Source organism: Perca fluviatilis, chromosome 22 (assembly GCF_010015445.1).
Source record: "Perca fluviatilis chromosome 22, GENO_Pfluv_1.0, whole genome shotgun sequence".
In the NCBI taxonomy this organism is placed as follows: Eukaryota; Metazoa; Chordata; class Actinopteri; order Perciformes; family Percidae; genus Perca; species Perca fluviatilis.
Window position 1 is genome coordinate 4,151,642 of NC_053133.1, and position 27,510 is coordinate 4,179,151.

The following is a 27,510-nucleotide window of genomic DNA, read 5'->3' on the forward strand; positions in this document are numbered from 1 at the left end:
GCATTCTATGTATTTCCAAAGCCTTGCTTAACAAATTGCCTGTATATTTAACAAGCTTGAATTTTAAATCGTATCACTATGGCATTCGCACCAGGGATTTCTTGGTCCTAAATATTCCAATCGTTAAGACAGAATTAGGCAAAACTGCATGTGAATATTATGCTCCATATAAATGGAATAACATGCAGATTCAAATGAAATTGAACAGCCTGATTCAATTTAATCCCTTTAGGCCATGTTCACACTTGGCGTCTTTTTTTTAAAATGCCAGCGTCTGTTTTACATTTTAATCCTATAGAATAAACCGTTCTCAAAAAAGTCGTGAGCGCCATAGATGCATATATGATATGACCGGGTGCTCCCTGTACAGGGAACTCTCTTTGTTTTATCTAACGTTAGCACCTCTCTCTTTCTCTCTGTTCTTTCTCTAGCTCACTCCACCACTTTGTTTTATCTAATGTTAGCACCACCCTCTCTCTCTCTGTTGTTTCTGTAGCTCGCTCCAACACTTTGTTTTATCTAACGTTAGCACCTCTCTCTCTCTCTCTCTCTCTCTCTCTCTCTCTCTCTCTCTGTTCTTTCTGTAGCTCACTCCACGACTTTGTTTTATATAACGTTAGCACCACTCCACATAGTGCTCTAGGATACTGTAGCATTCTGTAGCATTAGCTGTTGTTATAGCAACAAAAGACGCTCTCGGCTGATTTTGGAACCAAAACGCTGCCAGCTTTTTTTCTACTACAAAAGCGCCCTAACTTTAACGTCAACTTTATCTTGTCAAAAAAGACGCCAAATGTGAACATAGCCTTAAATGTCTTCTTTATGAGTCTGTGTATTCTCAATGTACATGTGCACTTTGAGTTGTTTAACATTGTGTAAATGTTTCATGTGTGTACTGTGCATTGCAACTGTATATTGTATATTAATTACTATGTTCAGTAGTTTTATATATATTGTAATTTTATATGGCATGTAATCAGATAACATAATAAATTCACACAAGAATATGCAAATGAGCTAAAAGTGTAAAAGTAAATAAATAAGTATTAACTATACATAAGGAACATGTTTGTGGTGCACAAGGAATTGTTAAAATGTGGTTTACAACTGGATTTGCTTGATTTCATTTTTTTTTTTTAATGACTCAATGCATATAAGATTGTCATCCAACAGGAAGTAGCTGTAATGTCTAATTTCTAACCTTGGTATCAAGCTGGTTCAGTTTGTTGGTGACATCAGGGGGAACTGCACCTCCGTGAGACTTTATGTCATTAATGTCTTCTTTGTTGGTTTTGATCTGAAATCAGACAGTGACAAACACTTCAGTAAGACAAAAGTTGAAGACAAAATTGTTCCTTGAAGAAAACCTTCACGAACATTAACCATCTGAGCAGGGGCGTAGCACAACATTCTGGGCCCTGTAGAAACCATTCTCTATGGGCCCTCCCCCGCATCCACAGCTATTCATTCTAGCATCTTTCTGGGAACTCCGCACATGAGGGTCCTGGGTACTCAGTCCCATTTCCACACCCAGTCCGACACCCCTGCCTCTGAGGACAAAAGAAGCACCCGCGAGTCCAAGCGATGGTTGACAACACTCCTACTCAAAAAGCGAGATTACAAAATTTAATTTTAGACATTTATTTGCTATTTTATTCATATATTACGCTACTTTTGTGAACCCAAGGCTAATAATATATAAAATATAATATATTATATTATAAATTGCTCTAGAACAATTTTGCGTGTCACTTGACGGAAAACTGAGTTCGTTCTGAACATTTTGATATGAAACGCACAGGGATCAGGTTAAATGCAAAAACCTTTAAAAGGAGAATTCAAGAAGATATCTATAAATGCCCTTAGACCTCAGAGGGTTGACGAACTTACAACTTAGTACTGTATTTCGTACAGTGTGGTCTGAAAACATACTGTGAATTATTTCTGTTTCATTCCTGGGAATGTACATTTCTCTTTCATGTTTCTTTTATTTTGTATCATTAATGTTGAATCTGACTGAGCACATACATGTTCTCCTTAAATTGCTGTCACTGTTTAATGTGTGTGTGCAGTTAATTGGAGTACCTATGTTTGCTCTGCCGAGCAAGCCCAATTTTAGCACATTGTCTCATGTTTGGCAATCCTCTCAGAAAGATGTTTGAGATTAGAGCTACAAACAATCGATTAATCGATAAGTTTTGTTGTCATTACTTAGAATTCCTCGTGGGAGAGACAGAACCTACACACTATAGCTTTAATGGAGAAAATAATTTGACAATGAAAATAATTGTTAGTTGCAGACCTACTTGAGATTGTTTTTAATTCTTTGATGTCTGAAACGTTTAACCCTTGTGTTGTCTTCATGTCGGCCATGAACTTGTTGTCCTTACAGGTCAAAATGTTTTGGCGCTTTTTTTCCAACGCTTTTTTAAATTTATGGTCAATGAACCTGATTTAAATGACATTGTATCTCATTTTTGAGTTTAAAAAAGCAGAAATTATGAATTACTTTGGCTAATAGTCAGATGATGTTGAGTGAATCACAGACAGGTTTATGTCAAAGTTCAGTCAGGTTGCTGTTTTTTTTTATTTTATTCAAAAGCTATAAAATAGAATATGTTATCATGAATTTTACCTGCGAAGAATGTTGTATGGGTAACATACGTTTGTACAACGTACTTCCATGCATCATTGTTATTTTTGGGCAATTTTGTTGAAAGAAACCTTATATTTCTGATATAATTTTTTTTTTTAAACGGGTCAAATTTGGACAACACCAGGGTTAGAGTTAAACAATAAATACCAACTGCTTCCAACGTGACACTGTTCATTCCTCTCCTGTTAATTTTAGGTCTGAGCACACGTCACAAGGCTTCAGATGTTTAGTTAAAGGAGTGTGTTTGACTCTAATGCACCTCTAACTCTACGGCTTCTGATCTTTGGCCTTGTCCAAACTGCTGTGTCTGCTTCCTAATTTGTTAATCATTCATAGCCTCATATGAGAAGCAGCGTGCTTTCGGTTGTGTAAAGCTGATAAGAAGTTATAATGAGACAGTTAAGTAGGTGTTTGGATAGGCTAATTGGATTGCTGTTGTGATCATGCTGACGTGCTGGAAGTACAACCAGATCACTTGTTTCAACAGATAAAGCCAAGCCTCACGCATTCAAACATGAGCACCAAAGTAATTAAACATATCTGTATTTCTGTATCTCTGTGTCCCAACAGATAGCAGATGGCCGCCCACCCAGAGCCTGGGTCTGTCCGAGGTTTCTGCCTAAAAGGAAGTTTTTTTCTCACCACTCGAGGGTTCTGCCTAAAGCCTTGTGTTGTCTTCCCGTCGACCATGCACCTTTTTTTTTTCTGTGTCAAAATTTAAAATTAAAACCTTTTTTTCAACGTTTTGGACGGGGGGTTTTTTGACACTTTTGTCACTTTTACCTAAGTTTTTGACACTTTTCCAAGTTTTTTGTCACTTCTTAACGATTTTGTTCAACATTGTTTAATCCATTTTTTTGACATTTTGGTTGAAAGAAATCCAAATTTCAGAACCTTTTTGAAAATGGGTCAAATTTGACCCAAGGACAACAGGAGGCTAAAATGAAGTTTTTCCTTGCCACTGTTGCAGTAAATGCTTGGGGGAATTGTTGGGTCTTTGTAAGTTATAGAGTGTGATCTAGACCTACTCGATTTGTAAAGTGTCTTGCGATAACTCTTGTTATGATTTGATACTATTAATAAAATTGCAGCCAGGGCTGTAGTCAAGTCCACCTTTGTTGAGTCCAAGACTAGTCGAGACCAAGTCAAGACCGAATCCAAAGAGGTTCAAGTCCAAGTCAAGACCGAGTCCAAATGAGAGACAGTCAAGATCGTAAAAAGAAAGGGTCAGATTAGGCCACATTATTTACTTAAACGGCTCATATCATGCTCATTTTCAGGTTCATAATTGTATTTAGAGGTTATATCAGAATAGGTTTACGTGGTTTAATTTTCAGAAAACACCATATTTTTGTTGTACTGCACATTGCTCCAGCTCCTCTTTTCACCCTGTGTGTTGAGCTCTCTGTTTTAGCTACAGAGTAAGACATCTCACTTCTGTTCCATCTTTGTTGGGAGTCGCACATGCTGAGTACCTAGGTAAGGACTACTAGCCAGTCAGAAGCAGAGTATGAGGGCGTGCCCTGACAGTAGCTAGGTAAGGACTACTAGCCAGTCAGAAGCAGAGTATGAGGGCATGCCCTGACAGTACCTAGGTAAGGACTACTAGCCAGTCAGAAGCAGAGTATGAGGGCATGCCCTGACAGTACCTAGGTAAGGACTACTAGCCAGTCAGAAGCAGAGTATGAGGGCGTGCCACGCTAGCAGCTAGGTGAGCATTATAACGTGTGTTCCAAAGTGACCACTTTTGTCTCTGAAGTAAAGGCTGGACTACAATAGAGCTGTTTGGAGCAGTTTGTGAACAGTGTTTTCTGTTGGAGATGGTAAGTCCCTATGGGTGGAATTTGGGTTTTTTCACTTTGGAAGCCTATTACATGCACAAAAAAGATACGTAACACAATAAAGGAAAGGGAAAACGCCAAAAAGACTAATATGAGCACTTTAAAATATAAAATGGAAATGTTCCCATTCTTCAACTTAGTACTTGTCCTGAAGAATCCATAGTACAAAGTGCTTTGCTGACATTGTGTCTGTGGCCAAAATGAAAACTATTGATACCTAATGATAGAGGTAGCCTACTGTATATTCCAGGTGTATACCAGGTGACCAATCTCGATGCCTGTTCTAGATGGATTTTGAATTAAACCAATACCTGTTTTCTGAACGAGCACACTTCATCAATGGTTTTGTTTTGAAGGAGGAAGTTACTTTAGAATAAAAGCATATAATGCTGGACTCGGTCGAGACCTACTAGAATATTTGGCGAATACAATGCCCGAGTCAAGTCGGAGTCCAAATACCGAGTCCAAGACGAGTCCAAGTCAACAGGAAAACATCTTGAGTCAGAGTCCGGACTCATGTATTAAAGCCCTGATAGCAGCCATAATGATTGGATGCAAACTATGCTCAGGAACTGGAAAGTGACTGAGGCAACTCCTGTTTAGTAACACACGACTCTGCAAGGAAGGCTTGTTGCAAAGGAAGGAAGACATTTCTTACAGGGAAGGTAGATTAGGGTTATTTGTATGCAGAGTGGTGAGACATATCCAGGGTGGAATTCATTTACCTTTCATGTTGCTTTTGTGCTTTCAAAGTTATTCCTTATTATCAGGGACACACGGAATCTGCTGGCTCAGAATTTTCCGCATAAAAAAATAAATAATTAAACTCGGAATATTATATTATCTCCTGCTGAAAAATGTAAAAAGAAATCTGCAGAGATCCCGTTTGGCCCTGTTTATTATTAAGCATTTAATTTATTACAAAGTCACTTTATTGCACCTATATGAACCATTTTCTTTTCGTTTTTCTTATTGTGAGGTTATTCTTGGGCTGGTGGAATGGGAAACACCGAGCTTGCACAGTATATGCTTCCTGGTTGTTGCAACCATGAAGTCAGTTATGAAAAAGAAGTCATCCCAAAAGTTTATCTGCAGTTTTCTGTGTGTCATGCACTGTAAAATATCAGTTTTCTTGTTTTGATTAAAATGTAATTTACTCATTATCACTGACTGCATAAACCCCTGAAGTGTGTTTGATGAACTCGTCCTTACACCTAAACAACAGAATAGGTTGATTGTCAATGACTCCCAAAACGACATACATGACATGTTATTTACTGCCACACGGTGGCTTTTTAAACACATGACTGTAACACGGACCGCGGTGGCAGTTTTAATCATGTGACAAATAGTTAGCATTGATTTTTGGTTTCATACAGGTGCGAACCCTGGTCTCCCGGGTCTGTTTGACCCACCCACCACTCCAACCTGCCTCCTTTTGTGGAATTTGGCGCTCTTATACTTTGTTGTCTCACATTCTCGTTTGCTCCCCCGATAATTACTATGTCCACGACAGGTTGACATTTTTAATTTCATTTCATGTTTATTTGGAACAGACGCTAAGACATAGACATTTCTGCAACCAATCTCCAATGTACAGTACAGCATCACAGCATTTATAGCTCTTGCTAATATCCAATGCCCGTCCCTAGAAGAGCTTTTAAACATAAAAACAAATATAAAACATTGCTACATTAAAATACATAAAGCACATAAGCATACAAGGCACATCCATCTGTACCACTCCCCTTACCCCCACCCCACCCTTATATGCAGCTCAGTCTCAGTCAAAAGCGTACAAATAACACAGGTTTCTCACTTTGAAAATACGTGCATTGTGTACGCCAAAGTCAAAATGTGCGTGCAGTAGATACGTGGAGTGCTCCAATAACAGTAATGGAGACTGCGGCTCTTGCAATCTTGCTCACGTATAGTATAAAGGGACGTGGGACCACGTAAGGAGGTTGGTTGCGGTGGCGGATGGGTAAAACACAGGACTTTCACCTGGGAGATTGGGTTTCGCGTCCTGCGTGTGGTGATTTTTAGCCGTTTTTTTTTTGTTAAACTTTTTTTTTTTTTTTTAAGCCTTCCCCAATATTTCTTCCCTAAACCCAACCGTTTATTAGCGTGTTTTTGTGGTTATGTGCCGTGTTTTTGTCACTTTCTTGTGTTACTAAAGCCTTCCCTGCATTCTTTTCCTAAACCCAACCATTTTTTTTGGCGTGACGTTGTTCTCGCAATAGTACATTACGGTCTCGCGATAACACACCACGCGTGGCGCCGAGCCAACGTGCGCTCGCCAACGCAGTTACCGCCCGTACTATAATGGAACGGCTCCACGTATGTACTGCCACGAAATTTGGAACTTTGCACATTATTACTTACACGCAGAGTGTAAAACCTGTGTTATTTGTACGCTTTTGAGTGAGACCGGGTTGTCATATGTGAACAGGTCTGATAATCAATTAAAAACTTCTTAAGTTTAATTTTAAAAAGCTTATGACTTTTCTTTATTGCTTTTAGCTAAATAGGCAGCTCATTCCATGCCTTAGGTCCCTTAATTGAGATTGATGTAAGGAGTTTTTTCTAAAGGATAATAAATATAGGTCGTTATGAGCTGCTTGCAAACTCGACCTACACGGTCGTTTTCTGGGTGAGGACGATCTGGTTAAATATTATGAACCACTGGACTTTATTCCGTCACATGAAAGTTAGTAATGGAAAAAGGCTGAGCTTACCTGACTCAAAAGTTGGGTGAGGTCTTCATTATCCACTTTAACCCGGCCTGATGCCGACGTCTGGAAGCGGATCTCTTTATTGTCACCAGTTTTGAAGACAAGGTGACCGTTATCTGACAGCATGCGAGGCCTACAAGTCAAATCAGCCAAATTCCATCAACAGACTGTGCTGATATATTTCGTACGGAGCAGTTCTACTTAGGACAGTCAAGGTTATGTTAATAGAATACATTTAGTGTTATGCTTTTACAATAATACACATTATATACGGACTCACACTATGAACCTCAGACAGTATTCAGATAACTTATCATGTTCCCTTATTTCCCTGAAGGTCTATAATCAGTGGAAGCCCTGCAAAAGTAGAATATCCAACCACAATCCAATAATAACATATTTTTCTCCATTAGCTCCTCTTGCGACATCAAGGCAGAATTCAAACATAAGTAACTTATATACATGTAAAATACTTGTAACCAGTACACAGATAAAATAATCCAAAAGCTAACATCGCAAAGCATTACATTTCACAGTTTATATATAAAAGACTAATTGTTCAACTACTTTTAGGACATTATTCTTTGCATAACTTGTAAAATACTTGTAACTGTAAAATAAAAAAAACTTTCAAAGAGAGGGACCGGTCTTAAATATCAATTTAACTCATTTTATATACCGACCTAACAGCACTCACTTCAGTTTATAATCAGCTGGTCGGTATAGAAAATGAGTTAAATTGATATTTAAGACCGGTCCCTCTCTTTGAGAGTGCTGTTTTAAGTTTTATATAATAAAGCAATGTAAGATAAGTAATACTGGTGTAGTCAGGGTCCAACATTAACACCATCTACTAGCCAAATGCTGGTAAAATACACAAGTGGCTGGTAGATTTGCCTCACTCACCAGCCCAAAAATAATGATAATCTATTGAGTAGCAGTTAAAATTTGAACATTCACTAGCCATTTGGCTGGTGGACACAAAAAGTTAATTTTGGACCCTGGGTGTAGGCCATCATTTATACCCAATCACTATATAAGACTAGAGATGTTCTGATACCATTTCTTCCTTTCCGATACTGATTCCGATCCCTGAACTTGAGTATCGGCCGATATGATAACCAATCCGACACGAGTGTGTTAAAAAATACAGATATTTTATTGTTTTAACAGCTTTATACTACTATCCCTGTATGGATGTGATATGACAGCTACCATTGTTGTTAAACTCTTTGTGAAACATGAAGGCCGTAGAACTTTCTTTTATTATCCAGTTTGACCGTAAATAAATTACTTATTCTTAAATACCGTGTTATCAGATTAGTGCATAAACTCCAGTACTTGCCAATACCGATACTAGAATTTTAGGCAGTATTGGAGGCTTTTCCGATACTGGTATCGGATCATCTCTATAAAAGACATCCCTGTTTGAACACTAGAAACCCCCAACTCACTGATCATTGCTGATGTCCCTCTTGTTCCGTCGCGGGGCTGTCTCTTTTAGCTCTCCTTGCAGTCCCACCAGAAGAAAAATGAGCCCGAAGGAAAGCCATGAGAGCCGCAGCGTCCAAGCCATAGAAAAGATGTGTTGCCTGAACACTCTAAACAGCGTTACTGGGGTTTGACGGGCTAACACACTCTACTGCTCATTGCCAAGACTTTGACCTGACACTACAACAATAAAGTACATCTCAATTTACCGAAGCTGGTTAACTTTGTTAATGAGGGAGAATGTCCCTCACATGACTGTAGGAGATGAGTAACCTGCTTCGTGTGACTTAATGTGTGTGTGCATGCAGAAGGGGGTTATCACTGTGACGATTTAGTCCGGTCTTAAAAGGCATCATAAGGACATGATAAATAGTATTTATTACAGTCAGATTTTGAACATTTTCAACACGATCAGTAGGTGTAACATTTTGAAATGCTATTTTTTTTTTTAAAGTGAATCATCAAAGCGTTTTCTTATTTAGTTATGTAGTTAAGTTTGAATCTTATCCAAATAATTCTGACTACATTGTGGGAGCAATGTCCACGATGGTGATAGTGTAACAACCACTTGAATTTCACAACTTATATTAAATGATTTGATTAACCAATTAAAATCCATTACATTTTGCATAATGGTCCAGTGTCATCAAAAGGATAAGGCAGTAGCAGTGAGCCTATAGGAGCCATCTACCATTTAAAAACTGTCTTTATTTCAGGTTTAACTAAATGAATTCTGATTAAATACAGTATTACCTTAACACGTGTTGTATTTGTTTCTTATGATTGGGTTCCCAGTCATAAATTGGCCAGTTTAAACTGTCCTGCATAACTTAACATCATTATTACTGGTATGTTTTCCTTTTATTATGTATTATAAAACTCCTGTGTAGGATACGACATTTTCTCCCCATGCTGAACCATTGCTCCTTCAGGCTTGACCGCTCGTAGTCCAAGGAAATGATCCTGACCAGTTTTACACAACGTACAAAGTGCTTTTTATGCACTTTACTATTCCTTATGAAATTCACTCAGGAGGAATATATCCAAATGTTTACGATTTCTTATAACCATCTGCATATTATTTACTTGACATTGTCTGACACACACACACACACACACACACAGAGGATGTTATGTGTAACCTCCTGAATCATGTGAGCTAGCCAATAAAGGTAACAGCTTTGCTAAAATGGCGTTGTTTTTATGATGGAAATATCATTGGCACCTTTACAAGGCACTGCAGTACGGAGTTCACACAGTTCTCACAATAAAGTGGTTAAGACTGGCTGCCTGAATATGTGTACATGTATGATATTAGGCCACAGACATTCCTGTTCTTATGTTGCAAAAAACTGCTGTTGCTATTTAGAAGCTTTGGAGCCTGAGTGGTCAAAAGAGCTGCTGGAAAACGGAGGATGTTTCATTTTCCATAAATTCCTATAATTATAAATAATATAAAGATAAATATTAGCAGTGCATTCATTCAACTCTTTACGGAAGAGGATTAGGGCCACGTGAAAAATGTATTTGAGTTCTGAGAAAAAAGAATCTCAGAATTCTGACTTTATTCTCAGAAATCATACTTTTTTCTACTTTAAGAAAAAAAAAATCTGAATTCTGAGATTAAAGTCAGAATTCTGACATAAACTCAGAACTCAATAAATATTTTCAGATGTGGCCCTAATACTCTTCCGTAACTCATAATTTGAAGTTACAAGCATTCAATTCAGAAAAACTCATGATTACTCATGAAGTGGTCAGAGGACTAAGGAAATTGCTTGTAATAATAATATTTTCATAAAATCAAATAAGGCTTTTACAAATCGTAATGATTGACTAAACAGGCTGAGCTTTCTTTTTTAATAAAACCATAACTCCATAACCATAACTCATTATTCACATTTTCATTGAACATAAAAAAAAAAAAATTGCAAGGATCTGTATCAACAAATATTTTTTCTTTAGTCTGTAGGATACGATTTGTAGTTTAACACATCTTTTGCCTTTAACAAATATTGTGCCCCCTGCAATTTGGCTATTGTGCTAGTCCATGTTGCGATAAAATTGCAAGTAATTGTGCAGTCCTAGAAGGGACCTTATCCGATTTCTACAGGGGGAAGCAGCACTAGAGGAGGCAGCACAAAAACAACTGTTCAAAAAAAATATATTGACGCACGATAAAAAAAGTTCCTTAGTGTTTTAATGCCTTTATGGGAAGATGGAGGATACTAATGAAGATAAATGACACCAGCTGGGAGAAACTGCCACTGAGAGAGGATCCAGTCAGGATTCAGATCACCACTTTGAGATCCCAACTGAGGATGCCTCAATAGTGCTTAATGCCTTTATGCAGCATTTTGCAGCTGCCAGATAAACTATCAGTCCCTCCAGGATTTCGTGGCCTTTTTATGAGATTGTTGCATCCCAAAATGCCTGATTTTGCGGGAGCTTTTGTAAAAAATTGCGATAAAAGTTGCGATGTCTTTTGTATGTTTGTTGCAATGAAATCGCAGGAGATCGTGAAAGTTGCAAAAAAAGTTGTGAATTTATTAAATGAATCAAATCTGAACATATGTGTCAGTGGCTTGTTGATCTTTGTATTGTTAGTTAATTTCCTATCCTGGCCCGGGACACACATTCATACGGTTTAATAAAGTAACGTTACTTATTGGACTTAATCTTATCATTGCATTTACAATAGCGTAGCTGTCCTCAATTTAGATCATCGTGTCGTCTCATCTCCGGTTTTTCCTGCATCCACCATGTGTGTTTGTGTGTGTGTTTTTGTGTGTGTGTGCGCGCCTCAGTTGCGGGGGGAACTGAGCAGCCCCACCCGCTGCAGAGAGCTGACAGGATTGAAACAGCAGCAGCTTTCAGCGACTTTGGAGTGAAAAATCATTACAGCGTACATTGATGTTAAAATGTATACAGGTTGGCAGGATGGTCTGAAATGTTTTGCAGTCACACATGTCTTGTCTTCATCAGAAACAAGGAAATGATCAACCTGTGGCCGTTCTCACTCCCGCTTGGTCATTGGCTCTCAGAGTCACATAGTGACGGCACGTGGGACTGCTGGGATTGGTTGAAGTCGTGGGAAGCTTCAGGTTATTGGTCAAATTTGCGGAACAGTTGCGGTGATTGGTCAAAAGTGCGAATCGCACCAAATTCACGGTGATTGGTTGAATTTGCGTGAATTGATGCGATCATGACATCGCGAAATCCTGGAGGGACTGAACTATAGCCTAGCCACTTTCACACTACAATTGATTGATCTGCCATGGAAGAATGATATGTTGTTGGAATCTAATGTGTATTGAATAAACTCTTGTTACCCAATCTCTCCTCTTCAATGGTCATTCAAAACTACTCCATAATAACACTTTTAGGACAACAATATAGTATGTAATAAGAAAATACCAACCCAATAACAATGTCAAAGGCCACACTACTTTGCATTTTATTTGGGTACTGTAATTCAACAATCAAATGTTGTAGATACATTGTTCAGAAAAAGTAAACGTGAGTGAATTACACATGAAATGTACTGATACAATGAAATGTTAGAAAAAAAATTTTGATACAAGAAGGCTCAAGAGTTGCTGGCATAAAACAGAAGACAGTATAATTTTTTTAACAGGAGGAATGAATTGCACATTATGAAAATCTATTGATATGTTGCGGGGAGGACAACTAGTGAGCATCTATTAGTGAATTGGTGAATTTTCCTGAAATTAAACCATTACTGACGCTTTTTGGGTAAATACATGTTATCTTGCATGGCCGCCGGATTCTCGTGATATCACAAGATCATGCGAGAATCCTTCTTGTCAGGCTTGCCTTTGCATGTTTAGACCACCAGCAGTTTGGACCAATCAGCATCCGGTAAAGAGCTACTGTTCGTTCCAAACAACAGTAGCAGATGATAGACAGATTGTACATTCAATCACCTGCAAGCTATTTTTTTAAAAGTGATTGCTGTTTTCCGAGGGCTCCAATGACGGCTTTTCAGATGGTTCTGTTTAACAAACCATCTGGTGCATCAGGTTAGAAAAGGCATGGTTATTTTAATTCTTAATCATTTAAACATTTTAAACTCTGTGTATTGTGATTTTTTTTTTTCAATTATGATTTTCTATATTCACATAAATACAATAAATCACTATTAATTAAAATGTGGGTTTTATTTTATTATATTTTAGTGTGGCCTAGCATGTGCAGTAGCATGTGGTGGGTTTGTTATTGTAGTTTGTGTTTGACACCACCGGTGGTTATGTTATCCGTTTTTGGTTTAAATTAGAATCTTCTTTAGGTAAATTTAGGGGGATGAGCTGAGTGCGACTAATTGTTTCATGCCATACTAATCATTAGTGATGTCCAAACGAAGCTTCATGAACCATTAGGTGCATTTGTTCACAAGTCATTTTTTGGAAGACCAAGTCGAGTCTCAAGTCTTTGAGCTCGAGTCTCAAGTCTTTGAGCTCGAGTCCAAGTCATATCTCAAGTCTTTGAGGGGCAAGTTCAAGTCTAGTCTCAAGTCTTTTGCCACGAGTCCAAGTCAAGTCTCAAGTCTCTGGCAATCTGATCTGTCCCTAATACTATATTGTTAAATCTTATAAATTCAAAGCATGTCCTGTAGCTACCATCCATACAGTACAGTATCAACATCAGTTGTGGGATAACTTCATGGGGTCTACTGCAATGCAAGCTGAAGAAACAAAAATTAAGAACTCTCTTTCAATTTCATTACTGTATTTTTTAGGGGTGTATTGCTAAATTTTATTTATATATTATTTATTATTTATTTAGCATATAAACATTAGCTCACTAAGAACCTGTGAACCACAATCCCAAACTGGCAGTTAGCTTTTCTGTGTACTGAATTGTTTACCTAAAGTAAACTTCTTTGACTTTAATGAACATCATTAGTTTTTCTAAAATTATACTTTAAAAAAATCCCAATATATCGCCTTACGCACAGTATCGCAACATATTGCAATATATTGAATCGTGACCCATGTATCGTGATACGTATCGGCAGATTCTTGTCAATACACAGCCCTAGTATTTTTCAACATAACCACTTGTGACGGAAAAAATATCACGTATGCTTTAATGGAGCTAGCTTAACTTTGTTACATCCAGAACTTACATTGGGCCTACAACTTAGAACATCGTATAGTCTAATCTTCTGCTAACACATCCCCCTAGCCCTCGGATCTGGTGAAATATTAACCTAAGTCTGTCACATCATACGGATACATCTATAAAGATACAATTTGCCTGTTCCTTGCATTAGCACAACACTTTGCGATGGTTAGCTTGTTACCTGTGACGATATATGCTAAATGTAACTTCTCTTTCACATTAGCAAGTGACTGACCTATCTGGGTGTGTTTTGAGATGCCTGATGAAGGTCAACGTTGTTGATCCGGCAACATTTATCTTGGTGCCACACCTTGCCTGTAGCTGTTGGCTTACTGCCACTGTTTACCAAGTTATTGAAAGCAAAACTAATGACAAAAGGCACAACTCCGGGAGGACTTTGTGTCGCCTTCGTCAATGCATTTTTGGATATGTGAGTGCGCGCACATAAGGCATAGCACATGCGTTACGTTGCACATTATGGCAAAGGGTAGGGGACATGCAGCTTGTTATACATTTCCTCCCCTCATTTAGATTTAAAAAGCAATAATTACAAGAAAACGGGTTGTTGACGAGTCTCGAAGCTGGAGTCTGAGTCAAGTCTGAAGTCTTCTGGGTAGAGTCGCAAGTCAAGTCTGAAGTCGAGGTTTGTGCGACTTAAGTGCGACACGTCTTGGACTCGAGTCCCCATCTCTGCTAGAAAGCACTCTTGGTTTAAAGAGAAAGGATCAAGGAATGGCAATTCAGTCTGCTTTCAACCCTTTGTTTGACAGAGAGAGTCGTCTAGTGGGCACAGAAAATAAAGAAAATGCTTCATGAGGCTTCATCTGGCCATAACTACTGTGTAAAAGGAAGGAGGGGGGATTGGGGTGGACCAAGTGTGAGGCCCTGCTACGGATCAGTTCTACAAGGGTGCTAAAGCATGCATTACACCCTTAGTTTAATATTTTGCACTTCCTGTGACTCAAGCTGTTACTCCAACTGTGACTCCAGCTGTGACCCCACCTCCAGCTGTGAATCCAGATATGACTCCAGATGTGACTCCAGCTGGGCACCCAACTCCTGCTGTGAATCCAGGTGTGACTCCAGCTGTGACTCCAGCCGGGCCCCTAGATCCAGCTGTGAATCCCGATATGACTCCAGCTGTGACTCCACCTGTGACCACTGCTCCTGCTGTGAATCCCGATATAAATCCAGTTGTGACTCCAACTGTGACTCCAGCTGGGCCCCTAGATCCAGCTGTGAATCCCGATATGACTCCAGCTGCGACTCCACCTGTGACCATTGCTCCTGCTGTGAATCCCGATATAAATCCAGCTGTGACTCCAGCTGTGACTCCAGCTGGGCCCCTAGATCCAGCTGTGAATCCCGATATGACTCCAGCTGTGACTCCACCTGTGACCATTGCTCCTGCTGTGAATCCTGATATAAATCCAGCTGTGACTCCAGCTGTGACTCCAGCTGGGCCCCTAGATCCAGCTGTGAATCCCGATATGACTCCAGCTGTGACTCTACCTGTGACCACTGCTCCTGCTGTGAATCCCGATATAAATCCAGCTGTGACTCCAGCTGGGCCCCTAGATCCAGCTGTGAATCCCGATATGACTCCAGCTGTGACTCCACCTGTGACCAATGCTCCTGCTGTGAATCCCGATATAAATCCAGCTGTGACTCCAGCTCTGACTCCACCTCTAACCACTGCTCCTGTTGTGAATCCCGATATGACTCCAGCTGTGACTCCAGCTGGGCCCCTAGAGCCAGCTGTGAATCCTGATATGAATCCAGATGTGACTCCAGCTTTGACTCTAGCTTGGCCTCTAGATTCAGCTGTGAATCCCGATATGACTCCAGCTCTGACTCCAACTGGGCCCCCTGCTCCAGCTGTGAATCCTGATATGACTCTAGCTGCAACTCCAACTGGGACTCCATCTGTGACTCCAGATGTAATACTGCCTGTGATTGGACAGATGTGAGGTGTTGTTAGTTTTGGTGAAAAGCATGTTATCATATCCGCTTCAGCTTTCAACATTTGTGAGTAAAATAAATTAATAAAAAAATGAATAATAATTAAAGCTGCAAGCAGCAATGAACAGGTCTTCGCCCCTCCCAGCATGTCCGGGGTACTGGCGGGATGACGGTTGAAGCCGCTGTATATTTCCTATCCATCTGACACTGTGCACACAAGTTAGACATTATTGCTAATATTTTTAACCAACACATCGACCCCTGCTGCTCTCTCCTTCACCTTTCTCTTTCACCCACACACCCAGACCCACTGGCAGAGGTGGTGACACAGGCCACCTCATCACCCAAATCACCCAAATGGAGATTTTCTCTCTCTACATGCTGCCACATTTTACTCCACTGTCTTTTGAATTTAATCCTGTGAACTCATCTGCTACAAATAAACATTGTTGTTGTCTACTGCCAATTACGTCCTTTGGGGGAGTTCTTGGAGGAACTAGATGTCCTCCATTGAAACATCGCTGAAATTGGCTCCACTTGTTCTTCTTGGTGACTTCAAAATCCAGACAGAGAAGCCCTACAGTGTTTCCCACACATAGACTAATGTGGTGCGCCATACAACCAACACCGGCCACCACATATTACGTTACTTATTTTTTTGCTATTTAAAACACGCAGCGTATTCGTTCAGCTGCATATCCTTTCCCTGCTCTCTCCGTCTCTCTGTCACTCATGTGTCTCTCTCACATAGGCCACACACACACACACACACACACACACAGCGTCTGTCTCCATGAAAACGAGAGAAGACGGATGGCGAAATTCACAAGTTCACGAAAGGTTGGTATCTCGTTAACACCTTTACATAATCACACATTAAAAAGTGCTATAAAAATATTTTATATTCTGAATACAATGGATTCCAGATTGATCACACACAAAATGGAAATATATGCTACAAATACACACGGAACTGCTGCGTGTGGATTATCACAGAAGCCTGCCTGGCTGAACACACTCCCTCCCGGATGGAAGCTACCAGCTAGCACGGTGAGCTAGTAACCGGCAGGAGGTATGAGTTGAAAAAGCATCTTGTTGTCACGTAAGTTGCACAAACATTTTAATTGCATTTTGTGTTTGTTACGAGGCACAAAGGCACTCTTAATGTTATGCCCCCAAAACTACCGTTTTAGCTAATCTATGGGCATTAGCTTCAGCAACTCCAGTTTGCTAAGACCGATTCTGTTAGTTTTTTTTGCTATCGACAGTACTCCCATATTTATAGCGATCAAGATTAACGTAAAAATTGCCCGGAGTTCTCCTTTAATGTTGGAGTCCCGACCCGTCTCTTTGCAAACAAACGATTGCGCCTGCTTTAGAAAGTTTTGCGGTAAAATGCAGTTGGGTTGTCGAGGTCAAAACATTATATGTAGCAGCTGTGAATCAAATAAACTTATTATAAATAATGTTATGTCATTTTTTTACTCTTACACTGAATGTTTGCTGCTTCAATCCAGATGAGTATTGAAAAGTATTTTCCGCGACTGAAAAAGGCACGTGTTGAGGATGAGGACCAGCCTGAACTGGAGGTTTCCGTCTGAAACAGAGCTGAACAGTCCGACCAGTGTAATTAGTTATGTTATTAATTTGTTTACAATATATGCTGGCTTCAACCATGTGCTGCTCAAGCAGAAAGACAGGGTCAGGGAGAGAAAGAGATAGATTTGTTAGGCATTGAAGAAAGAATATGAGAGGAGGACAGCATCCAACAGCATGTCCTCCTCAGTTTTTGATACTTGATTGTTATTTGACGATGGTCCCTCAAGGTTCCATCGTGGGTCCCCTATTCTTTTCTCTGTACACCAACTCTCTCGGTTCCGTTATTCACTTACATGACTTTTCCTACGACAGCTAAGCAGACAACCCCCAACTGATTCTCTCTTTTCCCCAGTCTGAAACCCAGGTATCAGCATGAATCACTGCCTGTCAGACTGACATCTCTCATTGGATGTCCACACACCACTTGAAACTCAACCTAAACACGAACAAGCTGCTTCTCCCACCCAGGACCTTCTATCACCATCAATACCTCTGTGGTAGTCTCCGCCCAGACTGCTAGGAACCTGGGTGTTCGACGACCAAATCCCTTACTGCCAATATTGCTGTAACAATCCGAATGTGTAGATACACGCTGCAAAAGATCAGGAAGATCTGGCCCCTTTAAACCTAGAAGGCGGCTCAGGTTCTGGTTCAGGCTCTTGTAATCTCATGTATTGACTACTGCAAATTCCTCCTGGCTGGTCTGCCTGCTAGTGCCATCTGACCTCTGCAGCTCATCCAGAATGCAGCAATTCGATGTGACTTCAACCCACGTACAAAGGCTCAGACCTAACCGCAGCAGCCACGGGTTTGATTCTGACCCATGGCCCTTTCATGCATGTCATTCCCCACTCTCACTCTCCTTTCCTGTCTTAAAGTGTCCTTTCAATTAAAACGCCTAAATGCCCAAAAATAATCTTAAAAAGCACACATCTAAGCAACACATTCATTTTATGAAATACACAAATGTATTTATAGTCAGATCTACTTGTGCCCCAGATTGGGCAGTGATATTAAAAGTCTAAATGATTGGATTAAAGGGCTGGTTATCGTTCACAAATGTCTGATACTGGTACCGATACCAATACTGTGACTTTGATACTGGTTCCTAAACTTTTTTTCGATATTTTATAAAACAAAAAGAAATGCAACATTACAACATAAATCTGTTAATGTATTTTTCAGCTCCTACTACGTGAGCCCCGTCTCTGTGTAACGTACCTAGGATGTTTTCCTGCGTGTCTCTATGACGTGTAACACTAAACAGCCAATCAGCAGCATTACTAGATCTTGGTAGAAGCATGCTGCATGCTGATTGGCTCACTGACGCTGATGAGATTTACGCCTTACGGATTGAAATTGGGTATTGAATGATGAGGCATTTTTAAATACTCGTTACTAAGGAGGCCATTCAGCCGGTGCCTAAAAAGTATTGAAATTGATACCTAGCCCTATTTCAATTTTTTTGTTTTTGGGAGATAAAAATAAAACTAAACAATTAAAAAACTAAAATTTAAAAAGTTACATCACACACTGCAAATCAAAGGCAACCTGGGTTGACTTACCGAGTTGATAATGACTGTGGTGGGACTCCTTAGCTTGACTTGGTTGTTAGGTTTTGTGAAGCCTGACCACAAGATATCCTGGCATGGGTACGGTCAACACGATTCGTAGTGCAGGCCTCAGGTGAGCTGAGTTGTCCCAGATGACTCCGCCCTCAGGTTCCTGCTGGGAGAGAAGAACAAAAATGTTATCGTCAGTTTGTACCGATGACCCAGAACATCACAACAACTAAAACTACCACGTGCATACAGTGCCTTGCAAATACGTTCAACTCACCCTGCTAAATCACTCATGTGACTAGATAACAATTAATACATTCATATGTTTGTACATATGATATTTTAATTCACAACAATCATATGTGGCTTGGAGACCGGAGGGTTGCCAGTTCAAGTCCCCGTACCGACCAAGTACAGAGTGTGTACTCGAAGCTTCAGAACCTGAATCGCCAACTATCAATCGGTTAGTCATTTTTTATGAAAAATAGTAACAATACTCTGATGTCAGCTTGTTAAATGTGAATATGTTTCTAGTTTCTTCTCTCCTCTGTGACAGTAAACTGAATATCTTTGAGTTGTGGACAAAACGAGACATTTGAGGACGTCATCTTGGGCTTTGGGAAACACTGATCCACATTGTTCACCATTTTCTGACATTTTATAGACCAGACAAGTTATCTATTAATTGAGAAAATTATCCCAGATTAATCGACAATGAACATAACTGTTAGTTGCAGCCCTAGTGCCTGTCCATGGGCAGCCCCCTCGCTCTGAGATCTCTCCATTAAGAAAGATGCCTTTTAAAATTGTTGTTGCCTTTTAAAATGGTTATATTTTATATATTTGTAGTATATATTGTATATGTTACATTGTTTGGCATTCTGTGGACAGCAAAGGAAGAATTTCATTGTACAGGGAGACATGTTTCCTTACTGTGCATAAGGCAATCCACTTTTTGTGCATGTTTGTGTATTTTGGGCCTGTGTGTGTGTGTGTAATGTGATGAATTTTTTTTTATTTTCCCTCTGGGATTAATAAAGTATGTCTTCTTCTTTAAAGAGGAAACTGGGTCACTCACAGATATTCTTTTCAAACTTGTCAAATCCAACTGAACTTAATTTTAAAATGTCAGCATCCCCAACATGTAACAAACTAGAGCACATTTAAAAAATTCTACTGTCATTGGATCCGTGGCTCTGCGGTGGCATTTAACTGCAGATGTTACTGTGTGGATCACTGAGATGACTGGTTACATCGCACAGTATAACGCACAGGAAACACGGAGACTGACGGATGTTCAACGTGTCCGGTAAAGTGAAGTTAAAAAAGGAGTCATTGTGCGATCTCTGTATCGCACAACGCGAATACTCATATTGGTAGGGAGGAGTTTCCAAGAGTTGGTCTACTATCCGTACATCTAACAGTAGAACAACTTAAGCTGAACCATATGTTTAACATTGTTAATGTTCATGCCCTCAAATATTTATGCTAATGTAACCATGGTCCACACGCAGCATAGTCATAACACTATAATAATAATAATAATAATAAATTGAATTTATATAGCGCTTTTCATGGACTCAAAGTCGCTTTAAAAAGTCAGCATCCGCTCCTGCATAGTTCCTAGAGCTAATAATGCAATTAAAACTTCTTTCTTTTACACTGGTATCATGGCATGGAGTAGTTAGCCTACTGCTACAAAACTCCTATCATCACAAGGGATTTTTAAAAGACAGGTCAAGCAGCTTTTATGGAACATGGTGAATATCTATTGATTAACTGGATAGTTTTTACAGCATTTTTTGTTTCTTATTTATTTTGTTTTATGTGATGGCTTTTTACCCCTCCTAATACTGTATGTCGTTTTAGTCTGAGTTTGTCTGCTTTTTGGTTATTGTTTCCTGTGCGTGAACACCAAGGACCGTGCTGGAAGTAAGTATTTTACTTGAGCATGTCATCCTTTGGATTACTGTTCATCATCTTGATCCAGAAATCAATCAATCAATCAATCAATCAATCAATCAATCAATCAATCAAAACATGTGAAACCCTGCAGGTCCCAGACAAGAACATGCTTTTCCTCTGACCAAAACCTTCCACAGGACGCAAATGTAACAGAGGTGGCAATAGCCTTTTGTGAATTTCTACAAAAAAATGGATGTGATGTTTACATTAGGGCTGGGCGATATGGAGAAAATCAAATATCACGATATTTTTGACCAAATACCTTGATATCGATACTACAACAATAGTGTGGTGTTGACTATTGGTGCTTTCACAAAATATTTACACAATGAGATTTTTGATAAATAATAATCAGTAATGTGGATATAATGTCTAAGTGGGGAAAAGTTAAATAATAGAACAGTTACAACAGTCTGGTAAGTTCAGAAAATGACATCACTTTACTGTAACGTAGCCTATAAAACCAGGAAAAGACAACACTTATACCATATTACGATATCCAAAATCTAAGACGATATCTAGTCTCATATCACGAAATCGATATAATATAGATATATTGCCCAGCTCTAGTTTACATATGTATGGTTTTGGAGCCACCTGGTGGGTTAATAGCGCAACTGCAGAGAGATTGTTTCCCCCAATTGTGCCTTCAGCAAAGAGCAATACATTGAAGCTGGGGAAATGAACATGTGCATTTTGAATAGCACACTGTTGATTGTGTGCTGTTGGAATTTTGACACCGGATTAAACTGAGAGCAAGAGCAAGAGACAGTCATGTGAGGCCATTCCATCCTTCCAGCGTCATAAACATAAGGGGACACACATCAATACACAAAGTTTGTTTTTTGTTGACAAAATGCATTATATAAAGAATCAGGTAAACAGCAACAGCACATACACCTCAACTGTAATTCTTATAAGGATATAAATAAATAAATAAAACACACAAAATAATACAAACAATACAATTACACATTCATTACATACAACAATACAAAGAGGTACATGTAAACATATAAAATCACATCTAGTCAGAGGTTTCATCTATATCAGGGCTGTCAAACTCAACTTCACTGAGGGCCACACTAGAAAATAAGAATCGTATCCAGAGCCAGACATGTATGGATTATTAACATGCTTTTATTTAAGAGAAAAAGTCTTTGGCTGTATTATTGCATGTCTCATATAGTCTTCTCACAGTTTGGTCGCCCTAAAAAAAGTCTGCAAAAAAAAGGTTCCATAGCCATCGTAGAGTTCAGCAAATCAAGCAAAACCAAGATTAAATTTTTTTTTTTACAGCAACCTCTTTCACAGCCTGAAAATGAAAACTCTCTGGTTATTAGGGGTGGGGAGAAAAAAATCGATACAGCATAGTATCGCAATATTTTCCGTGGCAATACTGTATCGATACACAGACGCCAAGTATCGATCTTTTGTTATATACGTATGTGTTGGTCAGTTTGTCTGCTTGACGACAATCCCATTTTGCAGCAATAAAACTGAAGTGAGATGAACAAACAAAGACATGTATCTTTTTCGATAAAACAGATGTTGACAAAATTTCCTTTTGGGGAGATCATTTGAAATTGGGAAAAATTGGAAATTGGAAAAAAAGGTAATAAATTGCAATATATCGCAGAATATTGCAATATGTTTAAAATCGCAATAATATCGTATCGTGACATAAGTATCGTGATGATATTGTATCGTAAGGCCTCTGGGGATTCCCACCCCTACTGGTTATGTGGGAAATTTCTGACTCACAAAGTCAGAAATCTGCCAAATTGAGCGTGCGTGGTTACACTTTGAAAACAGTTTCCTGTCTTTTTGGTTCGGTGCACAACTAGTGAACCTGTGAACCTAACTTGATATGCGGGAGCAGATCGTTAATCTGTGAGGGGCCGGATTTGGCCCGCGCGCCTTGAGTTTGACACCTGTTCTCTACAGTTTCCACAAGTTTAACACTTGTTGTTGTTTAACAATCTAAGTAACTTGAGTAGAGATTTTAGTTCTATGAGAAAAAGTGCAAAAGGGCGCCCAGATAGCTCAGTTGGTAGAGCAGGCGCCCATATATAGAGGTTTACTCCTCGACGCAGAGGGCCGGGTTCAACTCCGACCTGTGGCCCTTTGCTGCAGGTCGTGCCCCCCTCTCTCTCCCCCCTTTCATGTCTTCAGCTGTCCTGTTAATAAAGGCCTAAAAAATGAAAATGCCCAAAAAATTATCTTGAAAAGGTACAAAATTAGGAAATAAATTTTTGCTTGGGAATATAAAATTTGGCCTATAGGATGATGAAATGAATGAAATCCCCAAGAGCACCATTTCCTGAATTATCATAGAAACAGATGATACCTTTAAGGTTAGATAAAGTTAGTGGGTTCATCGTTAGACAAAGCGGATGCAAAGCGGAGAGCTGGGCGTGACCGTCACAGCTAGGTTTCTAACAATTATTACATAATTGTCCTTTTTTTTTTTACATAATCACCGTTTCTTTGTTTAACCTGAATTGAATTGCTAGGTCTTAAGGGGTATGATTGGCAATTGTTGGTTTTGTTTAAATATGCCAAATTGTAATTATATAAGTGATTATTGGTTGGACAATATGTGTTGATTGATATTATTTCAATTGTTAGATTTCTTTGCACTTGAGTCATTAGACAATAACGTGCCGTTTCCCCATTCTTAATGTTTGATTTTCAATGTACTATTTTTAAAGCATTAAATGAAGCATGGATGAAGTAGATCCTTACCTCTCAGAAAAATAAGTTTGGCACTTTTGGACTCCATAGGTTGTAAAAGTAAAAATAAAATCATACTGGGGGACAGGACTTTTTTTGATGCTTTGTACAAATACGTTTTAAATAAAATTAATTAAATAACTATTTAAAAAAAAATAAAGAAAATAACAATGCATATGTTTTTGTTTTGAGACACCATGGAAAATAAATTCAAAAAAGGTTTTATTGTTTATTCAGATTTACAGAGCAGCATTGTTGTGAGGGACACAAAATGAAATGGCTCGTGTTCGTATAACGACCCACTTGGCCCTCGACACGTTCATAGCAACAAAAATAACGGGGGCGGGGTATAGTTAGAGGAAATGTTTGATGATAATAAAGGGGCTAGGTTTACTTCATAGGCTGTGTGTTTGTTATTACGTTATCTGGGTCACATAACAGTGATATATATCCTGAAGATGGAGCCTGGGATTCATTCAAAACTTTATTTGTATAAAAATAATAAATATTAATAAGTAATAAATAAATATTTTGACTGAAAGAGACAATTATATTGTGAATCACAATATATTATATATAATATAATCACAAGCTCTAGTCCCAGAACCTGGAATGGTTTGTTTCTTTAGCCCGGCCGCCTCGTGACAAAGTGCGCCACAGGTGCCTGAAGGAGTCTGTCCACGAACGACCAGAAAGCGCGTCCGGCGCGCTCCCGACAAGGCAGGACCATTGACATATATATAAGGGCAGGACACCTGACTGCGACCGCCGTCTTAAATGAATGAACAGCCTCCATTCATGCGGACCTCATTATTTACACACACGTCTCACTTCTAGCTTTCAACTACACAACTCCCGACTTTACATCCGTAAGCTGTGTTTATTCGTGAATGAACACGCGCGTGAGCGTAACCAGGGCGTTCCACTGCGCAGGCGTACTGTAGAGGTCTAACTTAGCTCTTTTTTTTTTTTTTTTTAAATACTTTGTGAAAAACTCTGAACGTGAAGAGTGTTAAAGTCCGGACTCCTAGTTTGATATTCTTCAGGGTATTCAAAGGGACGTGTGTGTGTGTGTGTCCGGTCCTAACCCTCCAACCATAACCATAAACATGACGAGAGTCCAGGCTTACATACCTTTCAGATGGAGAGAAGAGACGCTGCGACACCCACGAGCACATAGAGTGAAACTAAACTGCAAACAGGAAGGAAACCACTGACAGAGTTTCAAAATAAAATGCGTTCCCCATCACGTTTTATATATGTCCTGAACACATCATCAGACAGACACACAACCAGAGGGGCAAGAAGTTCTCTTTTCTTTTACTCAGCAACACCTCCGTTTGAAAATACACTTAAGAGAATACAGTTATTTAACAATGGACCTTTTTCACAGCAGACATTTTGACTTGTCCTAGTAGGAAAAGCACAGCTGAAATTGACAACCTTGACGATGGCTCAATTCCATCAAGTGTCCCGGTAAGCTATTTCAGTGAGTCAGCATGCATACCAGGACCTCTCCTAAGTGGAACGCAGCCATCAGTAATGGTTTTGAATACACCTGTGCTTTTCCTACTATGACATGTCAACATGTCTGCCGTGAAAAAATTCTGTTGCAATTACAACAGGAAACACACTTTTTCAAAAGACAATGAACACAATTCTGCACAAAATATGACAGTAGCATACCTATGTTATCAGAACTTAAAATAAACATACACTATAATATAGTAATTCTGCAAAATACTGCAATTTTGGGCGGGAAGGGGGTCTCACTCTGGGTGTAATTCAATGTAGAACCGCCACTGCTCATTTAGCAGCCAACATGGGCTCTGTCATTGTTACATTATTGACAGTAAGTTGCATGTTCAAGCTGTCAGATTGTATGAGCTAATTGTGCACATATTATATGGCTGACTGGTTTAATTTACTGTATCACAATGTGATATGCTCATTATAGGTTTTTAATCTTCATCTGCAAAGTAGGCCTAAATACTTATTCATTTATTTATTTATTTCAGGTTTATTTATCAGGGACAATGCACACTAATAATACATCAAAGTAAAATGTGCCAGAATTAGCTTGGAGGCTATTTTACATCCGCTGTCCCTGGATTGGTGGTAAGAGGTCACCCTAAAAAGAGAGGAAACAATTTAGCTATTAATAATACATACAGATTTGGCCCCTGTACAAGTTGATTATGCTAATGCTAAAAGACAACAATATTAAAACAAGAGCAGTTGGGTAAGATCAACACGAATACACACACACACACAAGCTACGAAAAGTTAAGCACTGTAATTGTAATCATTACACATTTGTTTATGTCAATGCATCGTGTCATTTGTCATCCGTCCAACGCTGCTTGCAGCTTTAATTATTATTTTTTTTGAAAATGTAATTAAATCAAATTTTAGAACACTGCATAACAGTGGTGCAGGATACATTTTTTTTTTAGATAATTTTTTTTGGCATTTAGGCTTTTATTGTGACAGCTCAGACATTAAAGCATTCCACATTTGTTTATTTCAATGCATTGTGTCATTTGTGCAATACGTAGGCTATTGGGGTTGGGCAACATGTTAGTTGTGCAATATGTCATTGTGCAAGGGCTGTGTTATTACGGAGAATGCAGCCGACGGGGTTGTTCAATAAAAAAATTAATGTGCTTACAATATAGGTACCTGTCTAATGTATATGAGAGCATTACTATATAGGTACCTGTCTAATGTACTATATAGGGAGGAGGGAGTAGGGAGGAGGAGGACTGAGTGGATGGGTGGGTGTCAAAACACAGGACTTTCAAGCCGGGGAGCGGAGATCGCTTCCCGGGGAAAATAAAGCCTTTCACCCAGGAAATGCGTGTTCCTTGGGAGTGTTTTAATCCAAACCACAATCTTTTTCCTAAACTTAACTTGTCGTTTTGGCGCCTAATCTTAATTTCCGTGGCGGCAAAACGCTCATATTTTGTGGACTAAATTTAAAAGCATTCTCTGCCGAGCAGCAGCTCGCGGTGCTCTGAACCCGGCTCAAAGTCCTCTATTTTCGGCTGTGTGAATGAATGTGTTGCAGACACACACAGCTGAACTGTCAGACCAGATAACAAACAAGGCACAATAGCACAGACATACATTTTGGTGCACATGCACAAAAACAACATTGCTGGGACATTAACAAGCAAAATACTATTTCCCTAACTATACAATCAAGCAGAGCACAGGAATCCTACCATTTACAGGTTCACTGAGGCCTTTTGTCATTAATTGCAATATCTAAAGCTTGACTCTGATTGGACGCGAAACAAAAGCCTCTGAGTTTAAAGGGATACGCCACCGTTTGTTGAAATAGGGCTTATCACGGTCTCCCCTAGCTGTAGATAGGTGGGCCAACGCATTTTTTGTGCATGCATTGTTTTAGTCCGGTGCAACACTGGCAGCGCCGCCTCTAGTTAGCTTAGCGTAGTGAATGGAATCCTATGTTGCCGGTTAGCATGTTGTGAGTAAAAGTGAGCCAACAAAAGACAAAAAAACAACCTAATTACTTGCACTGAGACAAAAAATGCGTTGGCCCACCTATCCACAGCCAGGGTAGACCGAGCGTATTCCTTTAAATGGAAATAAATTTGTTATTTTAAGGAGAAGGGTTTATTTCAACAGGGATCCTACAGGTTGAAGGTTCACTAATGCACTTTAATTGCAATATCTAAAGGTCGACTCTAGTGGGACTCAAACCCACAACCTTTGAATCACATCTTCAGAGATTAACTAGAAGTCCAATGTGCTGTCCATTGTGCCACAGAGCCCATGTGAATGAGAAGTTA

At 39.3% G+C, this 27,510-nt stretch overlaps 2 protein-coding genes across 3 annotated transcripts in view; both read right to left on the minus strand.

Moving 5' to 3' along the window:
• cubn (cubilin (intrinsic factor-cobalamin receptor)) overlaps positions 1-8,914 on the minus strand; it is a 93,762-nt gene extending 84,848 nt beyond the window's left edge. Inside the window, exons 1-3 of the mRNA XM_039789731.1 lie at positions 8,687-8,914; positions 7,236-7,365; positions 1,202-1,297 (exon numbers count right to left, since the gene is read on the minus strand). Coding sequence (XP_039645665.1) covers positions 1,202-1,297; positions 7,236-7,365; positions 8,687-8,808 — 348 coding nt within the window. The 5' untranslated portion in view covers positions 8,809-8,914. The remainder of the gene's footprint in view (positions 1-1,201; positions 1,298-7,235; positions 7,366-8,686) is intronic.
• Positions 8,915-14,435: 5,521 nt separating this feature from the next.
• On the minus strand, positions 14,436-24,902 carry LOC120552076 (golgin subfamily A member 3-like). 2 transcript variants are annotated; one of them, XM_039789745.1, is made up of 3 exons: positions 24,827-24,902; positions 18,995-19,157; positions 14,436-15,818 (listed from the first exon to the last, which is right to left on the minus strand). In XM_039789745.1, the coding sequence occupies exon 3, from the start codon at positions 15,792-15,794 to the stop codon at positions 14,838-14,840; it is 957 nt and encodes a 318-aa protein (XP_039645679.1). In that variant the 5' UTR covers positions 15,795-15,818; positions 18,995-19,157; positions 24,827-24,902; the 3' UTR covers positions 14,436-14,837. The 2 variants fall into 2 exon arrangements, with proteins under 2 accessions (XP_039645679.1, XP_039645680.1); XM_039789746.1 differs by having other exon boundaries at positions 18,995-19,154; positions 24,827-24,889.
• Positions 24,903-27,510: the final 2,608 nt, after the last annotated feature.

What these genes read in the sequence shown, in the direction of transcription:
- LOC120552076 (XM_039789745.1), bottom strand. Translation starts at nt 15,794, where the DNA reads ATGGAGTCCCAGTTGGAGTTGCAGCTAGAGTCATATCAGGATTCACAG.